The 27,304-nt window shown below is 33.7% G+C and overlaps 1 protein-coding gene and 1 pseudogene across 1 annotated transcript; one reads left to right on the top strand and one right to left on the bottom strand.

Annotated features, from left to right (window-relative positions):
* Positions 1 to 2,201: 2,201 nt before the first annotated feature.
* Positions 2,202 to 8,382, top strand: LOC145108364 (phosphatidylinositol/phosphatidylcholine transfer protein SFH6-like). Its single transcript, XM_079045382.1, has 10 exons — positions 2,202 to 2,528; positions 3,524 to 3,809; positions 4,253 to 4,352; positions 4,948 to 5,214; positions 5,304 to 5,378; positions 6,069 to 6,170; positions 6,251 to 6,300; positions 6,387 to 6,486; positions 7,016 to 7,108; positions 8,050 to 8,382. Exons 1-10 carry the CDS (start codon positions 2,495 to 2,497, stop codon positions 8,134 to 8,136), a joined length of 1,194 nt encoding a protein of 397 aa, XP_078901508.1. The 5' UTR covers positions 2,202 to 2,494; the 3' UTR covers positions 8,137 to 8,382.
* Positions 8,383 to 26,901: 18,519 nt separating this feature from the next.
* On the bottom strand, positions 26,902 to 27,282 carry LOC145105950 (putative mitochondrial protein AtMg00820 pseudogene; annotated as a pseudogene).
* Between the last annotated feature and the right edge of the window lie 22 nt (positions 27,283 to 27,304).

A 27,304-nucleotide genomic window follows, 5' to 3' on the forward strand; every position in this document is an offset into this window, starting at 1 on the left:
TTTTAGCTTTCGTTTCTCAAATCCTTCGAATTCACTTCAACATTCAAATCCCCATTCAACTTCGAACCATCGATTCCAACCATCAAACTCAACGACACGTCGACACCAAAAACATCCTTGACCATTGAAAGTTCTAATTTTGACTTTTCATTTTAATGGTCGACAAACACCAAAATCTTTTACCCCAAACAATTTTCAGATCAAACAGACCGATTTAACAAATTCATCACTAACTTCATCATTCATCGTGTTCTTGAAACATTGAATAACATCATTACTTTTTCAAACCATTCCCTTTATCAGAAAATCCTCAAAGTATTATGAAGAACACTTGAATCAAACAATTCACGAAGAATAGTTGAATCAGAATGAATATCGGTGAAAGTCAACAAAACTCAAACTTAGGCGTTTACAAAATTAGAACGATCAAGTTATATCAAATCAGTTTAGAAGAATAATCCTGATTGAGTCGATTTGATAAAACGAAAAAAATACGACTTTGATCTTGAACCAAAATCGAGATGAGTTCTTGAATCGATTTGATTTGTTGATAACGTGAAAGTGAAATGCAAGTTGTAGACGTGATCGATTAACAATCTTGACTCCTCAGACAAAACCAATAGATGAAATAATGAAATCGATGAAGTAAAAAACAAAAATATGCGATGTAACTGATATGATCTTGGGCCATGTACTTGAATCGAAGAACCGGATGAGAATTTGGGCCAAAAATGACATGCGTAGTAACGAATCAAAGATTGGGCTTAAAGTTGAATATGAACATTAATAAACTCAAGATTTTGATTTGTTTGGGCTAGATCAATGAAATAAATTATTGGATCATAACAAATGAGTTTTTCAAAAAAATATTTGATCCAATGAGTCAAAATGATCAAAAATTCAAGAACGTAAGCACGAATCAAAGAGATTTAGAGAGATCATCGAGAGACTCACCATAAACGTTCCCATGGTGTTGAATCTAGCTAAATCGAGAACCGTTTCTTCAAAAAATCGCTTTGATCTTCGAACACCCTCTCTGATACCAATTGATGTGAATTATGAGCATTTGATTTGGCATACGGAATTAAAGAACACACAAAGAACATGGTGTTTGGGTGTTTAAGAGATGTATTCGATCATGAGAGGTGTTACAAAAAAGTATAAGCTAGATCTAGACAAATAAATAACTCACACTAACACTCTCAATGTTACATCTCTCAAGAACACCTCTATAAGTGGTATGAACTCACCTTATATAGAGGTGTTTACATCTCTCTCTCTCTCTCTCTCTCTCTCTCTCTATCTATCTCTCATGTCACAAGGCTACTCTAGCACATGCAAGTGGGTCTACAAGAGTCAAACCACAACAAAGCCATACATGGATAACTTTGCATCCCAACAATACCAACGAGAATTCTAGGTCACCGAGTGGTGATGGAGTGGGAGGATGAAGCAACATAGATGTATATAAGTTCACTCCATTTGAAAGTAAGAGGAATAAGCTGCTGAAGAGTGACGAAGCAACACCGACTGAAGAAGCATCAGTGAAGGAGGAATGAGAAAACGGTGTCTCCATTGTTCGTCATTTGGAATTTAGGATATTTCTATATTCATTATTTTTTAATGAAATAAAAGGGTATAAATGTCATATAAGTTTTTCTTCCGTGGATGAAGTAAATTTCTATGTGGAAGAATCATGATCCAAAAATTAGGTTATAAACCAATTGGTCCCGACTTTTGATCAAATACAAACTTTATGTTTCTAATTTGAAAAAATAAAAATATAATGCGAGTTCTTTTCCAAATTCTTAAAAGTAATCAGTTCAATTTAAAAGAAAACAGCTTAGTTTAAAAGGTTTTCCAAATTGAAGGTGATGTTTTTATTTAATTTTTGTATCTATTTATTAAAAAAATATATTTTAACTTTTATATAATTTTGGTATCTATTTATTAAAAAAATATATTTTAACTTTTATATATTTATCATATTTCTTTGTTTATAGATAAATCAAATCAAAAATATAAATAAAAACCTCCCTTTCTAAAACAAATTAAAAGCCAAAGAACCATAACCTGTTTCAACTCGGACTCGGGATTCAAATTTCAATCCCACTTTGTTTTTTGCGGTTTGTCGACTGTCGACCTATATACAATTGCATATCCAAGAAAAAGAAAACGTGGATAGAGTTGGAACTTGGAAGGGCAATTTCGTAATTGAGTATTAGGAAAGATGTTATCCTCACACATTCGCATATTCTCCATAAAAGGCGTGACGTTGCGAAATTAAACACTTGGAAAGCTGCACCATACCAAAACGGAACACTCAACTCTACCCGCCCTTCTCCGCCGTGCCGCTGCCGTCTCTCTCTCTCTCTCTCTCTCTCTCTCTCTCTCTCTCTCTCAATAAGCAATCGGTGATTGTATGTCTTGATTCCAATACACTTCGGTTCATAACATTCGAAGATTTATAAACTTCAACACAGCATAGAACACCATGTCTGGATCAATCGTTCGCAATTCTTTGCCTGGTAAGCTCCTATCTACATTTTCGTGAGAATTCCATTACTGATATATCATCTATTGTCGTCTCTATCTAATCATCTTATGAAGTTTGCATGGTAAAAACATCGACAAGTCTGTTTTAGTAGCATCAGTTAGTTGTGTTGATGTTATTGTTTTGTTTATTTTCCTATCAGTGTTCATCGACTGAATATGGCTTTTGGAGTCCAATTCAATATAAAAAATCTGAATGAAACAGGTTTTTTTTTTTGTGAGTACCTTTTTTTGTAAATACTTGAGGCATAGATGCATTAATTTTGTGGAAGGGCGAAATTCTGCTTGAAATTTGCATCTTCTACCATTTTAATTAATAAAGTTTGTGTTTCATAAGAAATAGATTTTTCTGTTTAAATATGAAATTTTGTGTCAGAATTATATCTCAACATCAAAATCTTTGCCAAAGTTTCTCTGAATTGATCAAGGAATGATGTATGGTAAAATGTTTAGACATAACTACTTTGCTTTGAGTCAGATTATATCTTGGTTAATTATCACTCTAGTTTCTATTAATGCTTTACTTTTTAAATGGAGGTTGGAGGATTGGAATGCAAAATAATTGGAATAGTGAATTTTACGTGATTCTATAACATCCAAATCTTGTAGGGTAACTCCTCATAGGTTTATGTAGCCAAAGAACTTATCTGAATTATTTTGCACATTTAGCCTTTTTTGTTTTATGTGTCTATATGGAAGGAATATATATGTCATTATCAGAAACCAGAGCCACAAAATTAATAATCAGAGGATTAAGAAACGTACAAATTTCAATACGTTGAGGAGTGATGAGATCCATATAATAAATAAACCAATGATAAAGACACATAAAAGTTTGAACTTTCAACACATCAAGCTGTTTGTCTTTAACATCCAAATAATTTAGGACTTTATGCAATTACTCATTTACAGTTGACATTTTTGAACGTATGTTTTTAATTTTTTCACCTCGATATAAATTTTCGTGAAGGGTTCCCTGGTTGTGATGACAGAAACTCATGGGATACAAATATTGAAGTCTCTGATGAAGAAGGCACAAGTGGAACATGGAAGAAAAATAAAGAAAATGCTTCTTCCAAAATCATCCAATATTCTCGAGAGAGAAAAAGTAGAAACAAAACAATCTATCAAGATTCTCTTACAATAGGGGAGGCTCAAGATCCTCATGAGGTTAAAGCACTTGATGCTTTTCGACAAGCTCTAATAAAAGACAACTTGCTACCAGAAATTCTTGATGATTTTCATATGATGTTGAGGTAATTAACAATCTATTACTTTAAAGTAGTGTTTTTTTTTTGCCTTAATATAAGTAGAATGGCTTTAATGGGAGGGTGTCTACGACTCTAAGTGTCTTTATCCACTAAGACTCTTTTTTTAAGTTGCTACCCTTTAACCAAACTCTCCTTTTTATTTCTTTTGAACATATTGAAACCCAATCATCTTCTTCTCCTACTAATTGGTCGATTTTCTCTTTTGTCTCAAGTATTGTTAGTCATGTAAACTTTTTTTTTTTTTTTCGTGGTCATTAACAATTTCAAGGTATAACGATCCCGGATCCCCAGATAAACATTCAATTGTTATTTAGCATCCCTTTTAAACAGAAGGGTAAAATGGTCATTTTCACATTGAGACTGTTCATTCGTCCAAAAAAAAAAGAAACAATCTTTGTTTATATCTAGACTCAACATTCTCCTTGCAGATACTTGGTAGCCAAGAACTTTAATATTGAAGGCGCTAAGAACATGTGGATCAGCATGCTTCAATGGAGGAAAGATTTTGGAGCCGACAACATTTTGGAGGTAAATTAACAATTTAGTGTTGCATTCTTTAATTTCCAGTCTACTTATTGGCTTTTTGTCACGATAAAGTGCATGCTAAAGTCACTTCCTTCTTTTTTAGGGTGTATTAAGACTTTTGCATAATATACATTTGTCTTGTTTTCTCTTATAATATTAGATATGTTTCCCTTGTTGAGAATTGTTGGTTAGTATGAAAAAAGGAATTTTCCCCACATTGGTAGAGTGTAGACAATTTAATTCACTTTTAGGATCCGATTCTTTCTTTATTCTCTTGTTTTAGATGTGAGATAAATATTTGGAGAGTGCCAAATGTGGCTAGAGAGATCACTCTATATGATTTTAATAACTTGTCGTATAGTGGCTTTGTCTGTTAGAAGACTCATTGTTTTTCTTCGGTTTTGGAGTTTTCCACATATATTCTTGTGTTCTTATTTCTCTATCATTTTTCATAAAACGGGTTATTGGGAATCTTTAAAGTATATTTTCCCAACATACCTATCACTCTTGAAGTCTATAATTTATTGTACTCTTAAAAGTTTGCTAAATTGTTAACACCTGGTATCTAAATCTAGTAAAAATATTTTTTTTTTGGCAGGATTTCAAGTTCAGTGAATTGGATGAAGTTCTTCGGTATTTTCACCAGGGTTACCATGGTATCGATAAGGAAGGAAGGCCTGTTTACATAGAAATATTAGGACAAGCTGATCCAAAGAAGCTTATGAAGGTGACAACTGTTGAAAGATATGTGAAATACTACGTACAGGAATATGAAAGGACTTTAGCCATTAGGTTTCCAGCCTGTTCAATTGCAGCAGGAAGACGTGTTTCTTCTAGTACAACAGTTATAGATGTTCAAGGCGTGGTATGATAACTTATTAGGCTTGATTTTTTTGGACCAAAGGTATTTCGTTTTTAAAGTTCTCATATGTTTTTTTCTTTTTCTTTTCTTAGGGTTTATGGAACTTTACAAAACCGGTGATTGAACTTATTAGGAGGCTGCAACAGATTAACAACAACTATCCGGATGTATATTTCTGCTACCATTAATTATTACAACAAATTAACAATGACTAACTGAAATTTCCTTACAGATTAATTAAAGACATACTGTGATTTTGAAATTTAAAGACGTCAAGTGACATATATATTAAGTTTAACTTCAAAATCTATAGAAATTTCTAAAATTTCTTGTCAAGTATATATGCATAAATCAACATATATATACTACACAGGTTGTAATACGAATAGGTCTAGGTTTGTGTTTAATGTAACGCCTTTGATATGTAAATTATATCTTGGTTTATTCACTAAAATGACCAAAATGGGTGGATTTCTAAGATAGAATGACCACTTTTTGAACAAATATTACAAAATGACCATCCATTTTACAAAATGGACTTGCAAAATTGATTTAAGATTGGTTCACACTAGTAAATCTTTTATAAAAAAAATTATTTGGAATTTTTCTTTCCGAAATGACATCATGATTTTGCAAAAAATGTATCAATTCACAAAAAAAAAGTGATTATGTAAAGTCCATTTTGCAAAATGGGGTCATTTGTGATATTTGTTCAAAAGGTGGGCATTTTGTAATATGGCCCACCCATTTTGGTCATTTTAGTGATTAACTCTTCTATATTTAATTTCAGAAGTTGAAGTTTATCTTTTTTGAAATATCGTATTTCATACTCTAAACTTGGGACATGAAATCTGCAGACACTTTGCCAGATGTTCATCATAAATGCTGGCTCTGGATTTAAGATGCTGTGGAATATGATTCAGTCCTTTCTTGAACCCAAAGCAAAATCTAAGATTCATGTAATTCGACTTAATGATTTTTTTCTCAAACATTAAGCTGTTATCACCACAACTTTTGTATTGATATTTTACATCCTCAGGTCCTGGGCACCAATTTTTTAAGCACATTGCTTGAAGTAATTGATGCAAGGTAAAAAATTTAAGGAAATAGTTCTTGAATAATTATGCAGATGTTTGAGTAAATTTGATCTTGATTACATCTTTTTAATTTTTCAGTGAATTGCCAGAATTTCTAGGTGGTAACTGCAATTGTGTAGAAAAAGGAGGCTGCATGCGATCTGATAAAGGACCTTGGAGAGACCCTCATATTACTAAGGTTAAAAAATACGAATTCTTATTACAGGATTACAATAATAAATGATTTCTTTTAAATTAATAAGAAGGAGGTTTTGAGGTCTATGAACATAGGGTCAGCAACATTAAGATGAATTAATGTCATAAATGGGTAATGGAGAATTTGTTTTCTTTTTACTGAACACCATTGTTCTAAAAAGGTACGATTTGTTTTTGTTCACGATATACCATTAAAATAATGGTATTATGTGAGAAGAAGGTTCCCGTGTCTTATCTTCTAATAGTACTTTTTTCAAAGCAATGTTGTTTTGTAAAAAAGGAATGTAGTTTTATATTACCCATTTATGACATTAACCCCATTTTCAGGAACCAAAATCTTGATCTGTAGCACATACATAAGAAGATTAACACCTTTAATAACAAATATTCTGTTTAAAATAATGTAAGTCATGTTCCATTTCCAAAATTCGTATATGTTTCAAAAGTTGATAGGGATATAAGCACTGCTTCTAGAAACTCATGGTTTTTATTTGTTTTGCACAATAATGCAGGCTATTTCAAGTGGTCAAACAAAAGATTGCATCTCAAGATTGGAGTCAACTAGAGAGGGAATAATACATGATGGTGCACGCTGTTCTTCATTGGTACCACCTTTATCACCTTATGCTACAATAATTTATGTTGCTATATATTATAATAAGATTGTCAATATACATAAAATTCATTATATTTTGGTTATTTTTACGGTTTAACCACTATGAATTAAAATATTTCACCAAAGTCTGTCAACTTTGACATTTTTTTCTATTATTACCACTTTAATATGCTATAGGCAGTTAGGTGGCTTTAGTGTAATATTCTGTTTCACAGTGATTAAACTTCCAATCAACTTCTCCCAATGTCTACAAGTGAACCGATTATGAAACTAGAATTTTTTTGTTATTGAATCGACTCATATTCCCTAAAAGGTGTTTCACTAAAACCACTCAACTTTGACAACTTTTTGATAGTATGACCACTTAAGCTAAGTTAGTGGAGTAGCTGAAAAGTTAGCAGATAAAAAATAGTGATTGGTAAAACTAGCTGATAAGATACCTAAAATATGTAAAACGACATAAAAGGACATGCAGAAAATTGAGTGTTTTATAATTAATAAATGATATATTTTAGAAAATTTTAAAGAACCTCAATAAGCTCGTTGAACGTCAGTCTGACTAGCTTTTTAAAAAGTTAGCATATCAGCTACTTTTTGGTTTGTTATACATGACAACTTAAAAAAATTCGAAAAATAAGCTAGCTTATAAGATAGTTGTGGCAAACATGGCCTTAACTTGCTATAGGAGGTCAAAGTGGAGGTCATAGAAAATTTGTTAAACACTTTGCTGCCTTTAGTGGAATATATGGAGTCAGAGTAGTTGAACCACAAAATGGCCAAAATACAGTTGTTTTATGTATATTGACCGAATAAGAAAGACATAAATAAAAATTTTCAAATATACTAGCATGGTGATTTCTGTATATTGGTTTTACTGATTTTAAAAATTGAATGAACTGACATGTACCTTTTATTATGTATACATTACAGGAAGATGCTTTTGTAAACAGAAGTACGATGTCTAAATCGACTACTTTGGTGGCTGATCACCTTGCTCCTGTTGAATGTAAGCATTAAGACATGTAAATATGTATATAACTGGGGTATAAATTAAATAAATTATTGATGATCAAAACTTAATTAACATTTAACCATTGTATGTCAGTATATAATTGTATATTTCATCCAGCCAGATATCTTATTTTTCTGATTAATTAGGGGCAGATTTTGGACTTTTTATTTTTACTGGCATTGTTAACCCCGCTAAAGTAATAGCAAACGATCATCTTCATTCATCAATATATCTTAATCTTATTAGTTGAATTTTAAATTGTGGATGAAATCGTAATTAATTATCATTCAGTTTATATATTTATGACATTCCTAAATTATTCATAGACTGATAATTTAAAATCATTAAAAGTTTTACCAACACTTATCAAACTTTCATTTTGCATACCTTTTTTGTTAGCGACGATTATGATGATAACTTTTTATCATTGAGATTGTTAATGCAACAACTCCATAAGGGGTAGAATGATTGCATCACAAAGATAACATCCGACATGTATATAGACCTAACATGTAAATGAGGCAAACAAGGGAGAGTAAGTCTAAATGAGCAGTAATACATATAAGCAGATAAATCATAATACAAGCATATGAACATGAAATCCTGCAAATAGGACAAACAATGTGATGGTTAGTCAATGTGGGCAGTAAAACAATACTTGAATAAATCATGATATTAGCATATGTGTAGGATGCATGTACACCCAATGATGACAACTTCACTTAACGCCTTTGAACCGTGGCATTCCAATCTTGTGAAGTAGTTTCTCAAATGTTAAAGTAGGTAACGCCTTTGTAAACAAATCTTATCCCCTCCATTTGAGAAAAAAAAAATTAGAGAAGGGAAGGAGAAGAGATCATGGTGATTTTCAGATAGGGGAGTTCATAGGGTGAGATTCTTACTCGGGGACAACAAGCGAATTGTTGTTGTCGATAGAATTAGGAACTATGAAGTCATTCTCTTTAATGTTTGAATAAAGGCTTAACCGAATTGTTGCTATTCGCATGATTTGGAAAGATACATTATTTCGTTCATACTTTGTACAGATAGATTTGACTTGGATTTTAAAAATGATTCAAACTTTAGTTATAAAACGTGTCCTTTATTGTAAAGCAAATTCTTTTCAAGGAATCTATGAAACTAGTATAAGCATAAGAAGCAAATAGTTTAATCTTTTGCGTTGATTTAACTACATCCAAAAATGGTTTAATTAAGACATATCTATGGCATTGTCGTCTTGGCCATATAAACAAGAAACACATCAATTAAATAAAAGGCTTAAGATACTCAAATTCGTTAGTGGTGATGAGTATCTTAGTCAAGATATTAGTGATCAATGAGGAATTATGGAATCATCTCACAACTAACTCCTCTCAGGACACGATAACATAACGTTGTAGTCGAGAGGAGAATTGAACATTACTATATATGGCTTAGTTCATGATGATTCATATTACGGTTCCTATCAACTTATGGGGCTAAGCCCTGAAAACTAATACAAGAGTCCTAAACCTTGTACCAACAAATAAGGTTTCCAAAACACCCTTTAAAATATGGGGTGTTCATAAACCACTACTAATATATTTAAAATCCAGGGGTTACGAAACTTACGTTCACCGTGAAGCTCTACGACAAATTAGAACCTGCAACAATTAGTAAATTAAGTTAACAATTGTCGGTCAATCGTCGTGAACATTACTATAATTAGACCTATTGTACAATACATCAATGTTTATTAAGCAAATTTAAGTGGTACTATACTTAATTACTGGAGAATTAATCCATTTAGAACCCAAAGACTTATGCTTATCGACCAGGTTCCTTTTAATGCTATTATATTTCAAAGAGGAACCATTTTCGAGAAAGCTATTGAATTGTAACCATTTAAACGCGAAACCTTAAATTGTTGTTTTAGCATGGATTCGGGTATCGAAATTTCATTCCGTGTACATTTTTTTGGGAATCATCACGTGCGACACTATTATTGGGCACGTATGAAACATTTTAAGAAAATTAAGTCTGTTTGTTGTGCATTAAGACGACGTGAAAATAATAACGTTATTATAGAACATGTATATGAACATATAAGTGTAAATGTCAAATTTTTAAATACCTAATATATATGCCATGTATTTTTTTATAAAAACCAAAATACAAATACATGTATGGTTTTGTATTTTTATTATATAACAACCCAAATACATGTATATTTATGTGTAAATTTATATATATGTAATGTAATCTAAATAAATATCTAACAAATATCTAATATATATATATATATATATATATATATATATATATATATATATATATATATATATATATATATATATATATATATATATAAATTGTACAACAAAATCAGCCAAGATTTCTAAAATCTATTGGTATTTACAAATCACAAAGTACACACAAGTGTGTATTTAAACTAGACCACCCAAGGATTTACTACAACAACAAAATCAAATATTTGTACCTCAAGAGATCATTTTTTTCATTCAAATCCTTCCCAATATCACACATGATATACATTCAATTACTCACGTATCTCTCTCCCCATACAAACATTTATCAACTTGCACATGCACAAGATTGTGAGTTATCTTGCTTTGTAATTACTCAATCCTTGCTAGATCATGAAGTACACCAAATTCACCTCAAAGTATTGATATAATCCCTTTTCATCTGCATTCAATCATTTTCTCACCCTTCCTCAATAATCTTCCTCTCGATCTCTCTCTTGCTCATCGAAAAAACGCAGCAGAAAAGAGGTTGTTGCCCATCATTTTTCAGCCACCTTCCAGCCCCTTTCTCTCCTCCTTCACATCAACCATAGCAACCCCAAACACCTCTGATCTGTTGTGCTTTGTTGCTGTTGCCATCGTGACCCAAAACAACCCCCAAAGAGGCAGTTTGCTGCCAAAGAAGCGAGCTGCCGGAAAACCGGCTGCCTATCCCATTTCGCTACCATTTCCAGCTCATTTCTGCAACCTCCTACTGCCCTACACCACCACAAAAACCACTTTTGTTCAGCTCTTTCGAATCACAACCAAAACAACCCCCAACAAAGCTAAAAACCATCCACACGCGCCGCCAGAAAGCCATGTGCTGCCGTAACGGCAACCCTCCTTCGGTGATCCGATTTTTGTGAAAACTAGTTTTCTAAGTTCTTTTTGTGCCGATCTACAGCCCTTTGTTCTCGGATCGTCCAAAAAGTGCTCAATTCAAAAGACGAGAAAACGAGTCTATTTCCGATTACCAAAACAAATGAGTTTTACACAGCTAAGGTGAGTTTCTACGTCCCCACTTTTATGATTTTACAAATTTGGGGAAGAATACATGCTTATTTGTTGAAGTTTTGATGGTTTACAAGTTTTCATACCCTAAAATGCATCATACTTTGTTATTGGTTAAAAGTTTGTGAAATAGCAACCTAAAATGATATAAATCATACAAGTTTAAGTAGAATGCTAAAATAAGACATACTTATACTTTGTTGTGAAATATGAGTATAAATGTTAAGAAAAATCACAAGATCATAAGTAGATTGTTATAAGGATACAAGTATAATTGATGATTTATAAAATTACAATCTTTGTTATATATTTGCATGAATATGTTAAGAGGGTATAAGAAGACATTATATATAACAAAAAATGTTATTCAACATAATCATGTACAAAATGAAAGTACATTGCCTTGAAAAACAAGGTTTGAATAAATATAATAGTAATTAGTCGAAAAATATCAAAAATCAACTCTTATTTATATATATTATATGGAATTATGTAAAAAATAAGCTTAAGAACGACTTATTTTATTTGTATAGTTATTATAAAAATATAAATCATTTTTACTAAATTACGAATTTCGTTACATATGATTGCATAATTTATTTTCGGATTTAAGAATCGTTAATAATGAAATTATGTATCATATTAACTGTGCAACTTATTGATTTTCATGGAAATTGTTGGTTTCACATTGGTTGAAACCTATAAAATGTTATAAGTCAGTCGTTATGCTGCCCAAATTTTATCACGATAAACAATAAAATTTAGAAATATGTTAAGTCTTATGAATCCCAAATGCTAAAAGGCTTCAATCAAATATTCTTCCTAAACAATAAGAATCATAAGTATTTAATAATCTTATAATGGAAAGTTTAGGATTAGGATGCCTAGACACATTGTTAGAGTCCAACACACACGGGTTTCCTGTATGAGCTATGTGCGTTTCTAAAAGCCATATGAGATAGTATCATTTCCTAAGCTATATGGGTTATGTTTGTAACTACACTAAGAATGTAAATCGTAGTAAATATCCTCTATGTTATAACCGTTAATACATATGGAACGTGGAACGTCAGGTATAAGATCGGTTGTATAGACTTATACGGGTAGACATCCCGCCAACGATTGCTAGCTACAACTATCGTCTGACGAGTCGAAATCGGGCGATGACGTTCCTACACTACTTAATCCACAAAGTTGATAAAATGTTGGTGTGGACTTTCAACACCCCTTTATAGTGTTGGTGAAGAGGTCTCGTGTCATAGTTCGGTTATGAGCTCATTATAAACCTTAGATTCGTTTTATTACCATATAGAATTGAAATAGAATTTATACGAGGTTTTTGTTCACGTATGCAAGGTGAAAGAGATTGTATGTAGTTGGTAGTTGTGTCTCAAAATGATGAGTGCCATTACCAAAATTAAGTCATATAACACTTAATTAACATCATGAAACAATTGGACAAGGTTTATTAACTTATATTTAATAAGTTATTATATAAACCCTTCATTTTTTGTACGAAAGTATTTTTGGTGAAACTGATTCTTTTGACACAAATAAAAAGGAAATGATTATTGCGACGTGAAAACACAATGTTTATGTGGGACGAGTTTGCCCCAAGGATTAGGTGTCGCTTCCCAAATTAAATAAGATAACACTTAATAAATACTACGACACGACCATACAAAGCTTATAAACTCAAAAGATTATGAGTTATACAAATAAATAATGCAATCTATTGTACGAAATTACAATAGTGAAGTTGGTTATTTTATATTTTCTTGAAGTGTGACATGGCTTTATTTTATATAACTTGGTATTCAAAATCCTTATATAAAATGAATTTTGGCCATTGGAACGGTAAAATTTGATATAAGTTTGACTTACTTATATATTTATCAAATTTTGTACTTTTGGATTTGAACAAACAATATTTCTATATGAGTCCAAAAACACTTTTAACTCATATATTTTATACTTATGATATAAAAGTATATATTTATAAAAGTTGTTCAACCAGATAATAATTTATAAAATACTTTTGGTTATAAAAGTATTTTGTATCAAAACCTGTAGAATTCACCAACAATCATTTGTTGACGTGTCTTAATGCACATATTCTCACATTTAGTAGCAGTTCAGGAGAGTTTGCATAGAAGATTTTTCGTTATTTTACTATACCCTTGTAAACGCCGAACTGTTAGGCGTGTGTCGTGATTTAGCAATAGTCATCGACAATGGAATTTTTATTTCGGTAATAATAGAAGATTATATTTGTAATGTTCAATGTATGTTCAATAATTGTGATCACTGATTTACGTCGCACACCTCGGCGTTTCCGCCGGTGGCCAGGGGCGTGACAGAACCCATATCATAAAAGTGTTATTTGTTAGATATCCCATCCGATCCTATGGATATTAACTTTATAAATGTTGAAAGGAGATTATATCTAAGGAGACTAGTGGGGCCACATTGATATTGAAGAAATTCAAGATTAAGACAATAAAGAACCTTATGTTAGAATTAGTACTCAACAAAGAGATGATAAAACATGTTGAACCACAACAAATAGTTATTGGGGGGCCTCGAATAATACCACATCTTACATATTGGTCTGATATATAATACGTCATGAAACATAAATATATGGTTTAATCATATATGATGGTAATGATTTATTGGTATATGATAATGAACCAACCAACTACCAAGAATCCATGATAGACTCAAAGTCTGCTAATTTGAAAGAGGTTATAGAAAGCGAGATGAAATACATGTACGATAATCAAGTATGTGTGTTGGTTGATCGATCACCTGACTATAGAATAGTTGGGTGAAAATAGGTCTTCAAGAAGAAGACTAATATTGTTGGTCCCGAACTATGCAATCAATCAATAAAGAATCTAAAGAGCACATATTATACTCTAAAAATGAAGTTTTATTAAGGAACGGTTTGTTTAGAACAAAGAGGATTATCATAAACTTATTATGATTAAGAACACGATCTTTAGATCTGATCTCACAACTCTCATATAGAAATTTATTTTAATCTCTTACATAATTAATGTGAATAAACGCTAGTATTACATAAATATTATGTTCGGTCGTCAATGCAATGCAATGCCTAAGAATATAGGAGTCTTCTACAAGTAAGGAAACTTATCTTGACTTGAAATAAGAACCAATACATATCACGAAGCTTCATGGATTGGTTACTAGGTGTATACGTCTCTCGATCCATGTTGTTGATCTTCCATAATCGCATACTGACAACACCATCTTTGACACATGTTGATGCAGTCAACTTCACCTTAAGGCAGTTGGCAGATAAAATACTTTTACTTATCAAATCATTGGCTTTGTGAAACATCCATCTTTTAATTTAAATGATTAATTTTTTTTAAATCATTTAACAATATTTTAAATAATTTTTACATAAAAAACAATCTTGTAGTCTTAAATAGTTAAAATCTACAATTCAAAACATTAAAGTATGAGGTTCTTCAATACGATGTCATAACAGCAATTCAAGGATCCACTACATGTGGCCTTCTAAATATCCATCCCATCCTTTAATGTCTTCAGTCACCATCTCATCAAAATATATGCACAATACTTAGGTAATGGGAATTCCTAGTGATTAATAATGCGATTCAATATCTTTATAGTTGAAGGAATTTGCACATTCCTTAAACACTACTACAAAAACACCCTTTAATGACGCGCATTGCGTGTCAAGGAAGGCCCTATCAGAAAGAAGACGGCATGCATTTGCGTGTCCTAACCTTACGAGGCACATTTACAACTCGCATTTTGTATCATTAAAGCCCATGTCATAAAGAAAGACGACACACATTTTTGCGTGTCATAATTTTAAATGTTTTAAAAATTATATATTTTGATAGATTTAGTAATTTTGAAATTAAATAACACATTAGAAGTCTCATAATACAAAATAAAATACAATAAATAAGAAAGATAATTCATTGCACTAATATGTCAAATACAAATAATCATTCCAATAGTAAGTAAATGTAATACATTGCTAATATTGCATAATAGTTATTATAGAAAAACAAAACATGTACAACCGGTTGGATACCTTTAAATGCTTGATTTGCCATCAACTCCTACTAATTTTCCGCCCCACTACCCCTACAGTTCAATCAAGACACATAATCAATCAAAAACTTCAACAATTAATTTCTTTCCTTGTTAAAGTTAGTTCTTTTACAACCATATGTTTACAGATACAAAGAAAAAAAAGGTTAAAGGAGAATATGGAAATGCTTAATGGTAGAACCTCAGTTTCAAAATGATCCAAGTGGGTAACGTTAGCAAGAATAGAAAGCAAAATTAAGCAGTCCAAACGCAAACCCTGTTCTCATTCAGATTACATAACTTCAATTAATATATATATATATATATATATATATATATATATATATATATATATATATATATATAAGTGATAAAAAGTTTTTAAAGTGGATCCTAATCATGAATAATAGTCAAAAAGTACCATCCGGACCAAGCTAGAAAAAGGGGTTGCCCTAAATCCTTTTGATCTTTTGAAAACTTGAACATAAACGTGTACATCAACACGGTTGGCTCCGTAACTCCTAAAATAAGTAGTGGTTGTCCTCCAACTATAGCATGTATGATGCCACATATTGTTGTTGATGCTAGATTTTGAAATGTAGTTAGACTTCCCTTCGTAACAATATAAGCATCATAAAGATTTATGTTTACAAAATCATAACTTTTTAACACTGGAATAATTTTCAAACCGGTGTCGCTTTCCAGTTGTTGGAGCTAATGTCATGTTCACGGGAAGAATCATCATTTTAGAGCTACCACATCAAATGTAAGCTATATTCACAAGAAACTAAAAAGAAGTAAACATATGTTTCAAGTCTATTATAACATAGAAAATATACCTAACTCTCACCACTAAGCAATCAGTTACAGCAAGTTGATGTTGCTCAGCAATTTCTGGGCTTATCCTTATCAATCGACCAAGTGCATCAATCCCCATATACCTTAGATTATGAACATCACTCTACAAGGAACAGATATACTGATAATAATATTTAGTATTATCAATATAAAAGGTTAGATTTGTGTGAGTGCAAAAAGTATTAAGAAGGGTAGACCTTCAAAAGCTTAGCAATTGCATCAGTTGCAGCTATAAATAACTTAGGGTTAGGATGTATAGATGAGACACAACATATACATTCATAAAGAATTGCATTTCCTATATTTCTAGTTGTGTCACTCCTTCTCATTATGTCTCCAATGATAGTATACATCTGTCCACTGGACTTCTTGTCACCATTACCAAGTCAAGCCAGGATTTTTAGCAACTTAATATGCATAACACAATTAACATGTCATGCCCCTCTTATAAGAAAAAATGTTATTACAATGATACTCTATATGATATCTTGTTACTAAATTAACAAAATATTGTATTCATGAAGGTCTATTATATATATATATATATATATATATATATATATATATATATATATATATATATATATATATATATATATATATATATATATATATATATATATATATATAAAGTTTCATACCTGTATGAATGGTGTAGGTGTCTGATGATAGTCATAACTCTAGGGCAATCTGCATTCAGCAACTTGTTTGAGGATGATTACAAAGTTGGCAACTAGATCCTTATGTGAATTTACATCTATCAAGATAAGATCAAATAGAGGGCAAAGAGTAGCACCGATTTCTCCAGGGTTATTATCACAAAGTTTCTGCAAAAAAAATGTAGCAATAAAGGATCAGCCTGCTATAACACGTTGCGGACAAAATCCTTGTTGTGTTTTAAAATCTATTTTGGGGTAATAGATGTGGAGATTGTGAGGTTGAAGTGTATGGTCATGATATTACTTAAAATCTTAACCTAAAATCAAATGAAGCATATATTATCAACCATCAAGCACTTAGACTTCTAAAATTTCATCTGGGACAAAGAAAAAGGGTAGATAATTATGGTTTATGTTGAGGGGCATAAGTGGAAAAACCATAAAACTTGGATTTTTGGTTCTTTGCTTCATATTGTACATACATAACTTGTACTAGAAATCTAGAATAAGAATTAAACTTAAAAGAAAGATAAACAAATGTCACAAAAATATATGTTTTGGTTCATGTGATGTGGGTTCAAGACACCATTAAAAAAAGAAACAGAAATTTCAGTTAAACAAACATTTGGATTTTTCTTCGTCTTTAACCGTAACTGTTAGAGTAAATATATATAAAAGACAAAAACGAAGAAACATAAATTTCAGTTAAACAAACATCAAGTGGCACAAAGTAGTGCATGACTGAAGCTAAAACACGAGGATTAAGATTCACAAGATAAACTCAAATTGTATGCTTAAATCAATATAAACTCTATTGATAAGTATCATTTTTAAAATTAAAAAAGATTTCACTGTGGCATTTTGTCGAACACCTAATAGGTCTAGAAATAGGAACTGTGTTTCTGAAGATCAGTGAACCAACCCCTCCAATCTATTGATGGTTTATTAACGCATGCGTTCAAAAATTATGATAAACAAAACTAAAAAGAAATCAAATAATAATCTTCAAATTTTGTTTCTTGATGAGTAGCTTCAACAAGCCCAAATGAAAGAAAAGCTTGGGATACACGTACTAAGAATCCAAGATACTCGACGACGTTATATAGATCACAAACAGTTGTTGTTGATTTAGATGATTTGGTGGCTAATTTGATGCGATAATGATGAAATCGATTTGATAAATGGAAAATTACATCTTCTGAAATTTTTGAGCGATACAAAACTTTCCGTCCGCATCTTGATGGAGACTAAGGGCAAAAGTGGAAGTTATCATTATAGGAGGGAATGGAATAAAAGAACGGGCAATACAGAACTTTCCTCCCTTCACCTCCTCTTCTTTCTTCTCCATCTCCACCGCCATTGTTGAAATCTCCGGTCAAACAATTAATCAAGCGACTAAACCCCTGAACTCTCACAATGATACCAAAAATAGGATCTTTTCTGGACAAAGCAAGATCGTATTTTTTGAAATCCTACGTGGGGGTTGATGGTGGTGGCGGCGGCTTAGGGTTTGTAGAGAGAAGGGAGGCGAGGTGAACAGTGAGGTCGTCAATTTTTGCAGAGACCAGAGAACACCGAGAGATATTTCTTGAAAAAAGCCCTAGGTAGAATGCTCCCTGTGATTTTGTGAAATGCACTTTTGAAAAAAATAAAAAGTGACATCTATTTCTACACGACGCTCAGTTTTTAATAAGTGCCCTCCGTGTTTCTAAATTTTTTTCTGTTGGACACCAATTTTAGGACGCGCACAAATGCGTGTCCTCTACCGTTCAAATTTAGGAAGATTGACATTTTTTTTATGATACGCAAAAAATGCGTATAGTAAATCAATGCGTGTCATTGTTTGCGTGTCATTAAAGGGCTGTTTTCTAGTAGTGAAACCAGTAAGAATTCATAAAACCAAAAGACTCATGGCAACTAAGATTTGGAGAATAATAAAGACATACTTAGCAACTTACATATATCATAAATGAGAAATAAAATAACTTAAACTAAATAAACATGAGAGTCATAATATAATGAGAAAGATATTATATTATCTGAATATAACAATGAGTTAATAGTTCTAGACATATTGCAACCTACAACCGGGTTGCCTATTTATAGGATAGGGAGAAGGATCCATCTTGTAAATAGTATAGTGACACAAGATTGACTGTTGACCCTAGTCCAGATTGCATGGATAACAAACAAGAATATTTTACAAACTAATGGTTACTGCATGAATATAGAAAAAAGACAATACACGAGTCAACTTCTTCAGATGGCTTTTAGACTCCATAGGATTTCACTTCTCTGGTCTTCGCATAACCCACTTCTTCGGACTCTTCTTATGAGGACCACTTCTGCGAATGTCATTTTCAATACAAACAAGAATCTCCAAATTCATATTTAAATATTTATGCATTACAAAGTAATCATTTCCACTTAAAACTCTAAAGTCTTTAGTCTAAAATCATCTTCGTTGGACATTTTTCCAAATCACAAGCCTTTTGTTATATGTATTTAGTATTACATATTTATTCTTACGTCTTTAGTCTTCATCATTAAACAATAGTGAAATCAATAAAAAGTCTTAAGTCATTCATATTTAATTAATATTTAAAGTTTTTAAAAGAAGCACGATTAATAAGATAATACTAATAGATGCAATGTATTATACTTTTATCTCTTCCCAAGTAATCTCATATCCAAATCATCACTAGTATTTTGTCTTTCATTTTTTGTATTAAGTATTTAGATAGAGTTTTTGAGAATATGTAGTATTTAGCACAAAGCACCCTACACATTTTTCCTATTTTAGTCTTCTATAAATTAAAGGTAAATGGATATCATCATCAAAAGTACCTTACATAAGGTAGCTAGCCTACACATACAAGTGAGGCATGTACAAAATACCATTAACTAGGACAATGGTATTTCGTCTTCCATCTTTAGATTTATATTTTACCATGTGTTTTATTGGATACTTAATTCTTTACCCAAACCTAAGTGGGCGCACAACTTTCATGAGGAAAAGTGTTTCCAAAATGTCAGTCTTTTAGTCTTAGTCAAAATACTCTTAAAAATATCATTTTCATGAATGCACATAGGTTATATATAGTAATTCACATAACATATAAGTTATGAAATCATCATTATTATATTTCAAATCATCATAATCATATTTAGTCATATAAGGAACATGTATGTGATAGTTACTGTTGAGAGAAGAACTTAATAAAAGTTAGTAACGAGATAATATATTGCCGAATAATAAGTTAATCTCAATGGATCTTTGTTAGCTCAACAATAATAGTTAGATTGCGGAAAAGTAAGGAATGTAAATAGCAGCAAGTTATATCAATAAGCATTAAACAAGTAGACACTTAGTTGAATCATAACATGGTTTGCATGCAAACACAAGTTAGTAAATGATGAACAACATAAGTGTAGAGGGACTCGGATAAAGTATCAGTCAGATAACTTTAGATAGTATAGAGATGAATAGATCTTCTATTGATAAGTTCAGAATTGGTACTTAAACATGAAGTGGAACCCTCTATTTATAGAGGTCCAAAAGTTACACGGAAATAATAAACAGTTACAAAGTGACTGACTTCGGTGACACTAAAGGGTACACCGGATAATACTAAGTTTACACGTATAGTCAGTAAAATAACTTGTAACAGTCTTCATGTTCTCATATGTCTTCGGGTCTTCATCTTATCTTCGGGCTCCATAAGATGACAAACAGTATTCAGTATCCACCTCTCCAGTTCACACGAGCATTTGGGTCTTCGGGGACATTTTAGTTGCCGAGGGTCACTTTCTTATATCAACAATTTCCCCCAAAGTGACCTCGCAGCTAAGTTCTTCATTGATTGAGTTTGAAAAACTTGATGAGAATCCACCAAAATTTCCTAACTTCATAGAGCCATTTTATTCTTCAGGTGATTTCAAACTTTACCTCTTTAGTGGTATGCTTGGATCTTTGTACCGCAGTCATTGTAATCTCTAGTTGTTTCTTAGAAAGGCGATGAATGGCCATGACTGGGACGAAGAACTTTGAACTTGTTTGGGACTTCTTGTACACAATACCAAGCTCTAGAAAGTTTGTTGCTCCGAGATTCATATCTTGATATCCATCATTGATCAATGAAATTGGTTCGAATGGAGGAAAATCGAACTTCTGAGAAAGTATCGGGTGGATTTTAGTGTTAATTCCCAAATTCGCATACCAGGGCCTTAAGAAATTCACAAGCCCTTTTAAAAGCAATCTTCATCTTTGGATACTTCTCAGCTTTTAGTTGGATTACTCGGGCAATCAAGAAGATTTCTTTAGGGTTCATGAATACGAAGTCTGCTTTTGTTCTAATGTAGTTACACTCTCTATGGGAAAGAGTGTACTAGAAGAACTCACTTTTCTTGAACCTTCTGGCCTTGTAAGTCTTCACTCCTTTTCGTTTATCATTTAACCAAATATTTTCAAACTTATCACCATGTATGGCATGAAAAAGATTCAGCCTTTCAAATTCCATGGGAAGTCTTCGGTCGTCAGGAATGGTGAGTTCAAAGGATTGAAAAACAGGGAAGTATTTGGATTTGGGTGAGATAGGAATATCCCAATATCCATCATGATGCGGTTCTGTGTGGGTGAGACATGGAATGTAGTCTGAGTCCAAGAGTCTTCGGGTAGGATTCACCTAGGAGTTAATCATGGTTTCATCAAAAATGGTGTCGAAGCCTTGTGCTCTCTATATTTCATCTGCAAACTTTGCAGCTCTCCAATATTGTTTCCTTTGAACCGTGGCCGGGAGTCATCGGAGTGAATTGATGAAACATCTTCCTCTAAATTTTGCAGGTGAGGAGGAATTTGAGCCTGAGGAGAATTATGAGAAGTTAAATGCCAAAGAGAATCGTGAGGAGTTGGGTCTTTGTTGTGCTCTGAAGAAGATTGATGCCAAGGAGGAGTGTTGGATTGGTGAACCGAGGGAGTTTTTGACTTTGAAGATTTTGAGGATGAAAGAGTTTCAATCCTTATTCCCTGGTTTGGATCACTTCCCCCTTTTGAGGAAGCAGGCTCCATCTGCTCCTCAAACCAAGTTTTCAAGTCGTCAAGCTTCTAGAAAGTGGTGTTGAACTGGGTTGCCATCTGAGCACTCACTTCCTCGTTGGTCGACATATCAGGGTTGAAAAGTGTTTGATAAATTCCCTTGGTAAGACGAAGGATTTCATCAACACTTTCTTTTGCAGTTAGAGATCGCCTCAACCCTTTGATTGTATCGTGAAGAACTGAATAACCCGTTTCATAATCCATGTGAGTTTCACTAATGAGTTGTTGAGACTTGTTTTCTTGTTCTTGCATGGCTTTCTGAAGTTTTTTCTTTAGATCTTTGACCTCATCGATGAGATATGTGGACTTAGATATGAACTCTCGATGATTGGTAGTTCTTTGATTATCCAGCTGAAGAATGCCCATTTCTAACCATAGAAGCATTCTATCAGCAGAGAATTTATCTCTTGTTTCCAAAGCTTGAACTTTTTCGACCAGTGATTGCTCAATTAAGTCTTCAGTAGTCTTCGGGGTAGCAGATGTGAATGCAACTAGTATTTGATCCACCTTAGATTGAAGATCTAGGAACTCTTTTCTTGACACTGCCAACTTCTTCTTTTTCTTCTGCTTGGGCTTGGAAGTAGAATGATGTGACCCGCTGGATTCTTCATCATCGAGAACTATAATAAAGTCATCTGAGGGGCGGGGTTGTTGAACTTCATCATTATTTTCATCATCTAGCCCGAAGATAGGTTCAGAACTTATTTCAATCTTTGTTCCTCCTTCGTTCGAATCATGCACTTCGGTGTTGGTGGGAGGAGGATTTGAAGCACCAACATCGTCTTCCATGGCTTGAACTCTTTGAACTATTTTTTCCATATCAGACATCCATTTCTGAATTGTTAGGATGTCGTACACGGTTTTGGCATTATTGATGGCAGTGACCCAGTATTTGGCAACATGAAGAAGAGACTCTTCCTTTTGTTGTTGCTGTTGAACTTGCCTTGCTTTCCTTGCCTGGAGTGCCCTTTTGAAAGCTTCAAACTTTCTTATCCTTGATTTTTTGTTGGTCGATACCAAGACCAGGTATCATCAGGTGCATATCCATCAATTCCTTCACGCACTGAGGTGTCCCTCGGGTCCATGGATCCTTGCAAAATTGTGCTCACTCTGCCTAATTCGCTTGGTTGTAATATCGACGACATAGGATTTCCAGAGCTTCCTCGGTCTCCTTGGTCTAAAACCAAGTATGGCCTCGTCACTGTTCTGGAAAGGGTCTCTGAAAAAGGACCCTGCAGTGCAACTGGTGTTTGAAGTGTTTGTGTGACATGAAGAAAAATGGAATGCAGTTCCTCAGGAGTTACAAAGTGTAGACGCGAAGCCCTGGAGGCCTTAGGGAAAGTATCAACATCTAGATCCACTTGGAATCCAGATTGGGTTTTGTCTCCATGTTCTAGTGAAACTGATACACTCATTGTATCAGAGTGGATGGAGTGGGTTGCTTCGGGTGAATCAGCGTTGACTTGAATGGCTGCAGGAGTCTTTTGATAGACTCCATCATCTGCCTTGTTTCGCTTTTGGCCATGGTTAGGGGTAAGCTTCAACTTCTTCCTTCTGAAAATATCTCCGGAATCAGAAGGCTCATTCAAACTGTCATAAACCACATTCACTGGTGGATCATGAGCCTTGGATGGAGAAGGTTAAACCCGATGAGTGGACTCTGAAGTGGTGGATTTTATCTTCTTCGAAGCACCCACACCCTTTGATACAACATTTGAAGGAGTGTGTTTTATAGCCACGGAGTTTACCCTTTTTGGCTTGGGTTGCGGGGCTTGAACCTCAGGTAGCTGTAGGGGGTTTGGCGGGGTAGATATTTATGGGGCAATACAACTCGTAGTCACAATGTGATCAGCTGCCTCAAGTTTAGTGAGTCCAATAGACTCGAGAATATACATAGGAATACGTCTAATGGGACCGAAGAGATATTGGTCTTTGGAGGGATTGTACCTTTTGAGATCTCTGCAGTAGAATAGGTTGGTATCATCGCCTAGACTGAGCTTTGCATCTTTGTGTAGATCAACCAAACACAGAGACCAATACCTTGCTGAGGTAAGTTCCATCATCCCTTCCTTCAGGGTTCCCTTGATAACATATTGGAGGAAATCCTCCTAGAGGATGTTCCCATAGTTCACAGGTTTTCGTGTAAAGATGCTCCAAAAGATGTCGAGTAGTGGCTTGCCCATGTTGTCAGTACCTCCAGTCCTTCCAGACAAACATCTGATCACGTAGTGGCAAACGTATTGCCAAATAGCAGGAAATTTCGCTTTCTTGAATTCAACTACCCTTTTCAGTTTAACTTGATACCCCATTTGGTAAAAGTCAATGAAGGTGTCGTTGGTGCTGGGAGTGTAGAACTCGGTGGATGGTAAAAATCTTAAGTTGATGGCTTCCAGAAACTTTTCCTTTGTTAGAACAACCAGGGAATCATCAATCAGTCGAAGATAAACTTCTTGCAGCTTATTCAAGGGCCTAAATGCAGAGAAGGCACACTTGAACAGGATCGCTTGTGGAACTGCTTCTATGAAGGAATCAAACGCGCCAAATAGTGAGTGATTGGGAAGGAATTTGATCATAAACTTGATGGATTCGTTGTAGGAATTATGATCATCAAAGATTCCTCTGTAGTTGCTTGTTGCGATGGATAGAGTGATGTTCTTGATGGTTGATCCAGAGCCAGTAGGTTTAGCAGAACAGGAAGCCTTGGATTGCTTCGTTGATGCACTGAATTTCACCATTGTTATGAAAAAGGGTTTGAAGAACTTGCACGAAAAGGGTTTTTGCAAGAAGAAGAAGATCGTCGTAAGAGTTCAGAAAGCATAAAATTTTTGGAGAAGAAAAGGGGGTTTTTATACTTTCGGATTCCAAAATTGGTTAACATGAGTTTAATGACAGCTGGTGAAAAACCTTTGGGTTTTTTATCTTTATCGGTTGAAAAATAAATCAAAAGTATTTTCCAGGAAAAGAGGGACCATTAAATGTTGTTGCAGGCGCGTGATGATGCGCCAGACAATCGTGGGGTGCAAATGGTTTCATCTGTTGAATAAAGTGAGGGAGTGGAATGGATGTGACCCCAACGGCTGCTTGATAGGATAGGTTAAGGAAAACAAGATTTTCAAAAATATTTCTTTTAAGGAAAATCAACATGTTCATCCTATACCAAAAAATAGGCCTGATTAAGAAAAGTCATTTGAAGAGCAATTGTTTTTATGTGCAACAAATTAAATGAAGAGTAAAACATTTTCCTTTGAAAGATTAATGTTCCAAATTCATTAAAAAGCACACAACGAAATTTAATATGTCTGATGCAAGATGGCTTCGGGTTGTTGGATGAGTTTGCAGGAGATGATACTAAAGAACAAGTTGAACACAAAGGTTAGAAATACAAATAATAAATAGACCCAAGGAGTACATAGATCATAATGGGTCTTCGGTATACAGATCATACTGAGGAGCAACTTTTGAAGTATGCACTACATTAATTATTCTAGAAATAGATAAGGTAAGTAAAATGCTTCAAGATTTTTGTTTAAAAGAAAAGAAGCAAATTTAATTATACCTGAAGATCATGAGATCTTCAGTCGTTATCCTTTCAAAAAGAATTGAGGGTCTGGGTTCATCATTCCTAACATTTCTAAAAATCCATTAAGTTTTGTGGTGTCAAGTGCTTTTGTGAAAACATCAGTTATTTCCTCGTGAGATGGAACAATGATTAGTTCAATATTACCTTTGAGGATATGGTCCTTGATGAAGTGATAACGTAGCTCTATGTGTTTCGTCTTTGAGTGATGAATAGGATTGTGTGAAATGGTTACTTCACTCTCTGAATCACAATAGATAGGTACCCATAACATTCTATACCCGTAGTCTATAAGCTGAGTTTTCATCCAGAGGACCTGAGAGTAGCAACTGGTTGTGGCAACATATTCAGCCTCTACGGTGGAGAGTGAAACACAATTTTGTTTCCTTGAAGACCAACTCACTAATCTTCTACCTAGAAATTGGCATCCTCCCAAGGTGCTCTTTCTATCAAGTTTGCACCCTGCATGGTCTGCGTCAGTGAAAGTCTGCAGACTGAATTCATTTCCTGCTGGATACCAGAGAACTAAGGCCTTTCTCCATTTGAGATATCTGAATATCTGCTTGACTGCGGTCAAGTATGATACTTTGGGATTAGCCTGGTATCTAGCACATAAACCCGTGGCGAAAGACTGTATCTGGTCTACTTGTGGTGAGGTACATCAATGAACCAATCATTCCTCCGTATATCTTATGATCAACTGACTCTCTGGTAGGGTCAACTGAGATCTTATACCCGAAGGCCATGGGGACCTTTGTTGAGGAGCAGTTGTCCATTGAGAATTTCTTCAAAAGCTCAACAGTATATTTTTCTTGATGGATGAAAATTCCTTGAGAGACCTGCTTGACCTGAAGACCTATAAAGAAATTAATCTCTCTGTTCATGCTCATTTGGAATTTGTTGGTCATAAGCTTTCCAAAATCATCCACCATTCCTTGATCAGTTGAACCAAAGATAATATCATCCACATAGATTTTCACGAGCATCAGGTGTTTGCCATTTACTTGTCTGCAAAGAATGGGATCAATTATACCTCGTTTATACTCGGAGTTGACAAGAAACTATGAAAGAGTCTCATACCAAGCTCTTGGTGTTTGTTTTAAACCATAGACTCCCTTCTCTAGCTTATAACAATAGTTGGGAAAATTTGAATTTTCGAAGCCTGGAGGTTGCTGAAGATACACTTATTCTTTCAATTCGCCATTGAGGAAAGCACTTTTCACATCCATTTGATGGACTTTGATGTTCTCATGTGTTTCATACGCAAGAAAAATACGTATGGTCTCCATCCTTGCAACCGGAGGATATGTTTCATCATAATCAACTCCTTCAAGTTGACTATATCCTTTGGCCACAAGACGAGCTTTGTTGCGGATCATCACACCCAATTCATCTAGTTTGTTCTTATAGACCCATCGGGTCCCAACTACAGTATGACTTTTGGGGTTCTGTACCAGTTTCCAAACCCTGTTCCTTTCAAACTCTACTAGTTCCTCTTGCGTTGCCATAATCCAATCAGGCTCCAGAAGCGATTCTTTGGTGGTTTTGGACTCGATTGATGACATAAACGTTGTATAGTGACAATAA

This window comes from Lactuca virosa, chromosome 4 (genome assembly GCF_052849685.1).
Source record: "Lactuca virosa cultivar CGN04683 chromosome 4, Lactuca_virosa_CGN04683_v6, whole genome shotgun sequence".
Classification (NCBI taxonomy): Eukaryota; Viridiplantae; Streptophyta; class Magnoliopsida; order Asterales; family Asteraceae; genus Lactuca; species Lactuca virosa.

What these genes read in the sequence shown, in the direction of transcription:
- LOC145108364 (XM_079045382.1), top strand. Translation starts at nt 2,495, where the DNA reads ATGTCTGGATCAATCGTTCGCAATTCTTTGCCTG. An exon ending in TTAACAACAACTATCCGGAT is followed by an intron (nt 5,379 to 6,068) that starts GTATATTTCTGC and finishes TGAAATCTGCAG; the next exon opens with ACACTTTGCCAGATGTTCAT. An exon ending in CTTGAAGTAATTGATGCAAG is followed by an intron (nt 6,301 to 6,386) that starts GTAAAAAATTTA and finishes TTAATTTTTCAG; the next exon opens with TGAATTGCCAGAATTTCTAG.